Raw genomic sequence first — 7,277 nt, 5'->3', positions numbered from 1 at the left:
CTGAGGCTCTCCAGCCCAGCCGCCTCTCCTCTTCCTTCCTGAAAAACGTATTTCTGTCTCTGGCTTCAGGCCTCCCGGGAGGATGGAGACGGGAAAGCTGGCAGGCCGTCACACGGTCGCCCTTGTCCGATGGTCTCCGCCGCCCCTGCCCGCCCCAGCGCCCTCACTTCTCCATCCCGTCTTCCCCTTTCGCTGTCCCTTACGCATCTGAGGAGTCGTGTTTGTCCTTGTCCTGAGTGGGCGTGGGTGGGGTCTCTCCACCGTCAGGTGTTTTGGACTCGGTTACGTCCAGATCCCCACCCACTCTCCTGTGCGGAAGCTGTGGTTTCTTTCGGATTCTTTTGCATTCATGCTTGACTCTGGCAGACTGCAGCACGCAGGCCCTGGCCGCCTGGAGGTCAGCCGTGGGTAGTTCTGGCCAAGCAGAGTCTTCTGGCCCCTGCCTGTGGGAGCTCTCAGATTAGGGACGCCCTGGGCAGCCAGATGCCCAGGGAGTTGATGTTCCAGGGGTGATCTTTGGCATAGAGGCACACTGGCCAGCTCCTTGTCTGCCCTGGGTCACCCTGAGTGTGTTCTGCGTAGTGTCTTAGGGTCCCGGTGGAACTGAGCCCTAGTGGGTCCCGGGTGACTGGCTCACTAGCGCCCCCTTCCTGGCCTCATCGCCCCACTTCCCATGCCTGCTGCCTCCCGCAGTTTCCTGGGACCCCTCCTCAACTGCACACGGCTGCTTTCGAAGGCATCCAGACGAAGGCAAGGACTCGCAAGAGTGTCGCTTACCCTCGTGTCCTGGGTAGCTGTGGCTTCTGTTTAGATCCCTGGTGCTCAGGGCTGGAGACACCTGACCGTCCAGTCGCGCCCTCCCCTGCTCACACCCACCCGCGGCTCGATTCTTCCATGACAGCCGTCTCTCTGGGTCACTTCGTTGCTCGAGCTCGGGTCTCAAAACCATGGACTGGTCTAGTGATCTCCAACTTTACACCCGGAGCCAGTTTCCTGTATGAAAGCGTTTTCTGGCTGGAGACGGCATCGTCCGTGAGGCAGGTGGGCTGAGGAAGGTACTTCAGGGCCAGGATGACGGACAGGCTAGGGTGGGTGTTTAACCCAGGCGGCCACTTCTGCAGACGGGCACCTCCCTTCCCTGGTTGTTCTGTTGTCGGGTGGCTCGAGATGGTCCCCCTGTTCATGTACCCCTCACCGAGGACAGGGCTCACGGCCCAGCCCGGTCCCTGGAGACTGGCACGAGGCTTGCTCAGATGGGGCTGAAGGAAATGAACAAAGGAACCTGAGGAAGGCCGTTCCAGATGTCCCCTGGATGAACACGTGTGGTGTTAGTGTGGCTCATCGTGAGCCCCGTATGCCGAGGCTGGCTAGTCTGCACGGTCATAAGGCCAAGTCTTCTTTAAATGCGTTTATTTAAATAAGGAAAGTGAGTTCACTTTCTAAACACTAGTATTCAGCTAGCACTTGGATACCACAAAAATCATGAAATTTGGCAAACAGCGTCGCAGAATGTAGGTCTAGATCTCCTGCAGGGACCATGGGTGGGCCTTGTCCTCCTGGCCATGGGCAGGGACCACGGGTGGACCTTGTCCTGGCCATGGTCAGGGACCACGGGCCGGCTTTGCCCTCCTGGCCATGGCAGACTTGCTGATGACCAACAAAATATGTCTGGGAAAGGGTGGGGGTTTCCTCAGGGCTCAGAAAGATATATTTGGAAGCCAGACATATTCCTGAGTATGCACAAGCAACGCTTTTAGGCCGAGTCAACTCTGATTGCTCAACTGAGTGAGTAAAACAAAGAGAGACCTTCAGACTGGATGGGAATTCCAGGTACTTGCGCCCAAGGCCGCCCCCGCGAGCTCCTGCCGGGCAGCACGTAGGGCAGGCGTGAATCAGACCAGCTATGGATTTGGGAGAACTGAGCCCTAAATGGAGGAACGGAAAACTCAGCATCTCACCCAGTGCCTGCCTGCCTGTCTGAGCTGCCCTGTCACTCCAGGCAGGAAACTTCACTTGCGGGAACATACTTGCCTTTGCATATCAGCGATGTCTTTCTGATGTGCTTGATTAAGTGTTATGGGTTCGGCCCCAGGAAACGCCGCTGCAGTTTATAAATAGCGAGTTCAGGGGTGTACGAGGTTCCTGGAATTGGAGCAGTAGTTTTGTTTTTATGTGCTTGCTTTTCTTTTTTTTCTAAGACCAGCTCCCTTCCCAAACGTACCCTTGTATGCATTTCCAGAAATGTCTGCTGTATTCTTCTCTCAAGTGCCTAATTGTACAAATTTATCTCAGATGGCAGCTCTTTAGTCTTCAGTCTGAAGAGTAAGTCTTTAATCTGACGTCCAGCATTTAAGGTCCACGACACTTTAAAGCAGCCTCAACTTGCTCCTTGTAACTGAGTTCTGTGGGTCTCTGACAGTGCGGCTGCAGAGATGTTACCCTTGATACCGTTTCTTCAGGCCCCTGAGAGACCCTCTCAACCCAGTGAGGCGTATTTTTATCACCGGGTGACCACTTCTCTTTCTGCCCCCTTTCCACATCTCTATAGAAATGGAGATCTTGGCTCTTTTCAACAAACCGAAGAGCCATCAGAAATACCGGCAATACTACCCCGTCACCATCCCCCTCCGGATCTCCAAGAACGGCCAGACGGTGAGCGGTCTGGATGCCAACTGGTTGGAGCACATGAGTGACCACTTCCGGAAAGGAGGCATGCTGGTGAACGCGGTCTTCTACCTTGGAATGGTGAACGGTAGGGAATCCACCGCCCCTGGGTGCTCTCGGGCTCCTACCTTCTAACTCAGGCAGTCTGAGCCTCTCCTCAGGGCCTCCCCGGTCAGGAAGCCCTCCAGCCTGCAGACCCACGCCTTTCGCTTCTGCTCAGCACGTGCTGAGGAACTCTCCAGAAAGCCCAGGACCCGTGCTCTCTGACCCTATCTCGGAGTTCAGATAGCTTCTGAAATGCCAGGGAATGGGGAGTGAGCCTCTTTCCTCCTGCCAGCCTCGGCCTCGGTCTCTGTTGTTTGTAAAGGCTTCTGAAAGGATTATCCCTGGGCTTGTTAATTACCCCCTGGGATCATGCCACTCCAAACGTGCAAATTGCTCGTAGACACTATTACAGTTTGAAGTAGCAGTAGCAGCACCTTGAAATTAACAGCAGAGAAATAAATTGAACTGCCAGGTTCCTGTGAGCTCCGCGGAGACACACGCTGTTCCTGGGTCTTGGGGCGCCCGCCCCTCCCCAGGAATGGGCTGCATGGGTCGCACTGTCGATGTCAGCTCTCTGAGGCGTAGGGAAGTGTGCACAGTGAGGAAACGTGGCGAGCCAACCAAGGGTTACGGTTAGCGTGCAGGCGAGCTGGCTCACCAGGTGTGTCAACGCTGGGAGGCGCTCAGGGACTGGGGCCACGTGTCAGCATGTGCAGACCCCAGAGACAGCCAGTTGGCAGGGTTCCTGTCACAGCAGCGTCGTCCTCCCCTCAGAGCTGGCGGGGGCATCCACAGTGCCGTGTCTTGTCGAGCAGTTCTCTCTCTCTCTCTGTCTCCCTCTCTCTCTCTCCCTCTCTCTCTCTCTCTCTCTCTCTCTCTCTCTCTCTCTCTCTCTCTCTCTCTCTCTCTCTCTCTCTCTCTCTCTCTCTCTCTCTCTCTCTCTCTCTCTCTCTCTCTCTCTCTCTCTCTCTCTCTCTCTCTCTCTCTCTCTCTCTCTCTCTCTCTCTCTCTCTCTCTCTCTCTCTCTCTCTCTCTCTCTCTCTCTCTCTCTCCCTCTCTCTCTGTCTCTCTCTCTCTCTCCCTCTCCCAAGAATTAGCAGTGTCAGGAATGGAGTTTGGGTTCTACATTATTTGCAGTCCTCAAAATGCCAGCAAGCGTTCTGAGACCAGAGACATCGTTTTTAATTCTGAACATCCGCGCTTTAAATTATCCAAAGCCTCGGAACACGATGCAGCACAGGCAGGTCTTCATTTGGGATGCCAGAACTTCCTTGTTAATGAACTAAATGTTGATGCCTAATTCTAACATGCTACGGCTGTGACAGCAGGCATGTTACAGTTCGTGGTCTGACTGTTGAATGGACGAATGGCGTAAGAGAGGTGACTCACCCAGAATACATCTGCAGGACTGGCCCTATAGTCTAGTGGTTAGGAGAGCCGGATCCCACATGGTCAACCAGGGCTGGAATTCTGGCCCCAGTGCCTTGAAAGAGAGAGAGAGAGAGGGAGGGAGGGAAGGAAGGAAGGAAGGAAGGAAGGAAGGAAAGAAAGAAAGAAAGAAAGAAAGAAAGAAAGCAAGAAAGAAAGAAAGAAAGAAAGAAAGAAAGCAAGAAAGAAAGAAAGAAAGAAAGAAAGAAAGCAAGAAAGAAAGAAAGAAAGAAAGAAAGAAAGCAAGAAAGAAAGAAAGAAAGAAAGAAAGAAAGAAGAGAGGAGAAGAGAAAAGCGATGGCAGGCATAAGTGTTGTGCGTGCCCAAATCCTGACAGGATGGAGAAATGGAGGAGAAGGGATTGTGGTATGCCCACACTCCATTGAGGGGTCCTCTCTCTCTCTCTCTCTCTCTCCAACTCTCCAGCTCTGCAGAGAGCACACGTCCTCTGGCAATGAAAGAAAAAGGGGAAGATGCCTTCCTGTGGTGGCGGAAATGCCCCCTGTCTGAGCTGCCAGAGCAGGACCACCTGCTGCTGAGTACTCCAGCTCTGGCTGCTGAGTACTCCAGCTCTGGCTGCTGAGTACTCCAGTGCGGCTTGAGTGACGGAGGGGCTGAATTCTGACGTTCCTTTAACGTCCACACGGGTAAACGTAAGCGTATGTAGCTGGTGGCTAGGGTGTTAGCGCGTCCTAGAGCGCGCAGCTCATTGTACAGCGAATGGCGTCACTCCGCCCCCGGCAGGGCCGGCAACGTCCCTCTACACAAGGGAGTCCTCCCAGGCTGTCAGCCAAGTCCCCTGATGCCGGGGAGTGTCCCGGTCTGCTCCGAGGTGCGTCATGCAGCACTGGTCAGTACGTGAGCGGAGCAGGTGTTTACGGCCTGCCTGCCCCACGTGAGGGGAGGCCAGGGGAACTGTCGGGCTCCTCGCTGCCTGAGGGGACACCCCACCTCCCACCTTGGTCAGGTGACATTGCCTCCTTCCCCCTCCCGGTGCCCTCAGAGGTCTCGTGGCTGTGCGGAGGTCCCCATTCCCCCCGAGGAGCTGATCATTAGCCATCGTAACAGCTTGCAGCCATGCACAGAGGTCTGGGAGTGGCAGCTGCCCAGCGCCACTGGTCACTTAGGAGGGCTGGGAGGTCGAAGGGGAGCGTTCTCTTTGGCCCGTCACCTGCACATGTCAGGGCAAGCTGGACCCCAAGAGAGAACACCGAGCCGTTACTGTCTGTCTGTCATGACAGAATGCCGGGCTAACTTCCCCTCATACCCCTCACGCCCTCTTCACCTCGAGTCCAAAACCGCAGATCATTTATTAAGTATTTTCTTCGGATTTGACGCGAGTGTTTGAAATCTTGTATATCCTCCTTTGGCTTGGGCTGGATTTAAGGCGCCTTAAATCCAGCCTTCCTGTCTTGAAGACAGATCATGAAATTTCCCCTGGCAAGATCAGCTGTGAGGTCTCCACGGAGCCGCGACACCTCCCTCCACGCGGCCATCCAGGGTGTCACCACCGCTGCTTGTCTCTGTCCAGGGAGGGTGGCCACGTGCTCAGAGCAGGAGGGACTGAAACCGCTCTGAGTTTAAACACGATTCCACCGGGTGTCTTCCTGCTGGGAGGGAGAGCGTGACTTGGTTGGAAATAATGGTTAGTGGGGAAGGGCAGTTCTGCTTTGGAAAAGGCAGGTTTCCATCAGCCAGGGATGAAATACACATATGTTAATTTCCCAGAATTCAAAGAAAAAACAAAAAGGACCAGCTAATCATAATCCTGAAAGGAAACTTGCTAACGAGATAATTAGTGTCCTTACACAGAAACCAGGCAGAGCGAGGAGCACATCTTTAAGCTGTTTGCCATCTGGAAAGACGCTCGAAGGTCAGGGCTCTTCGGGAGACATCTGTGTTCTAAAATGTTTTCCACAGAGTCATAAAGTGCATGAGAACTTTGTCCCACAAACAAGGTGCCGTCCCAGCCCGAATGTTCCCGGCTCAAACTCCAGCTCCTGTTTTCGAGGCTTTCTCCCTCAGGACAAGGGTGTGTACGGTCCCAGGCTCGGACTCCAGCGGGTGAAGTCCAGAGCTCCTCTCCCCATCGGGGTATTAAGCCCCAGAATGGCCAGGCGCTCGGGCGGGGGGGAGCCCTGCCCTGGGCCCCAGCGACCGTAAAGCGTGGGCGGAGAAGTGTCGTGGTCAGTGGGCACCTCGCAGGTGCAGTGCGCGGGCCCTGGTCTAAGCAGCTCAGACACATCCCCTCTGCAATTCCTCCCCCGTCCTACACTGTCCTCGCCCTCCGCACCCCTGCAGTCCTCCTCCTCTTTGTTTCAAAAATGTCCTTTGCAGCTGGTTGTTGACGCCAGCCTCCTCCCCGGCAGCACACACGTGGTGGCCACCGCCGCAGTCCTCCCTCAGAGACTCCTGTTCCAGCCTGACTGTGTGGAAGGAGCGTGCTTCTCAGGCTGCACCACGCCCTGCATTCCGGGTCCGCCTGCTCACTCCTCCGGTGCCTTGACCTGACCGCTCTGCCTCTCTCCTGTACACGCACATTCTAAGCCCTTGATAAGTTCAGCGTCGATGGCTAGAATGCATCCCAGTGATGTGATCTGCCCGCTTTAAAACACAGGGGTCGCCTTATACCAAGGGGTGTCTCCACGAAAAAGATCCCATTTAAAAAGATTTAGTCTCCCTTGAGACTGTTGCCCCAGGTGCACCTATTAATAAAGCCAGGGAACACTCGGCATTTACACGGCCTGTGTGGGCGTCCAGCATAGTCTATACCATCTTGTATTTGCAGAGTACATCTGTGAGAGTATATTCAAATAGAAGCACACATGTATGTGGATGTGTCGGATGCATATCTTACACAGAAACACTTCACCTTCCCCGGGCAGTCCTCCGCCCTGTACGTCATAGCACCCCGGTGCCTGAAGACGACGCCTGGGTTCAGGTGACAGTCAGGGGTTCTGGGTGATGCTCATTAAGCTGCTGGTGGCAGAGTGCTTCACAGCCAGCAGACACTGCTCAGACTTCGTCCTGCTGGCCAGTTAAATGGCACCGAACCTCCAGGCTAGCCATTCTTCCAAGCGAAGAGGCCGACGTCCTTCCACATGATGAGGTGCAGGGTACAGGTAGGAAGCAGGCCCAGG

At 54.8% G+C, this 7,277-nt stretch overlaps 1 protein-coding gene across 3 annotated transcripts in view; it reads left to right on the top strand.

Moving 5' to 3' along the window:
• The window catches only part of RFTN1 (raftlin, lipid raft linker 1), a 171,879-nt gene that overhangs the window by 130,771 nt on the left and 33,831 nt on the right, over positions 1 to 7,277 (top strand). For all 3 annotated transcript variants that reach the window (XM_027769186.1, XM_027769185.1, XM_014585096.2), the window contains exon 6: positions 2,549 to 2,752. In XM_027769186.1, the coding sequence (XP_027624987.1) occupies positions 2,549 to 2,752 (204 nt within the window). The remainder of the gene's footprint in view (positions 1 to 2,548; positions 2,753 to 7,277) is intronic.

Source organism: Tupaia chinensis, unplaced genomic scaffold, assembly GCF_000334495.1.
Source record: "Tupaia chinensis unplaced genomic scaffold, TupChi_1.0 Scaffold148822_2, whole genome shotgun sequence".
Taxonomy (NCBI): Eukaryota; Metazoa; Chordata; class Mammalia; order Scandentia; family Tupaiidae; genus Tupaia; species Tupaia belangeri.
This window is presented reverse-complemented; position numbering and strand designations above follow the sequence as displayed.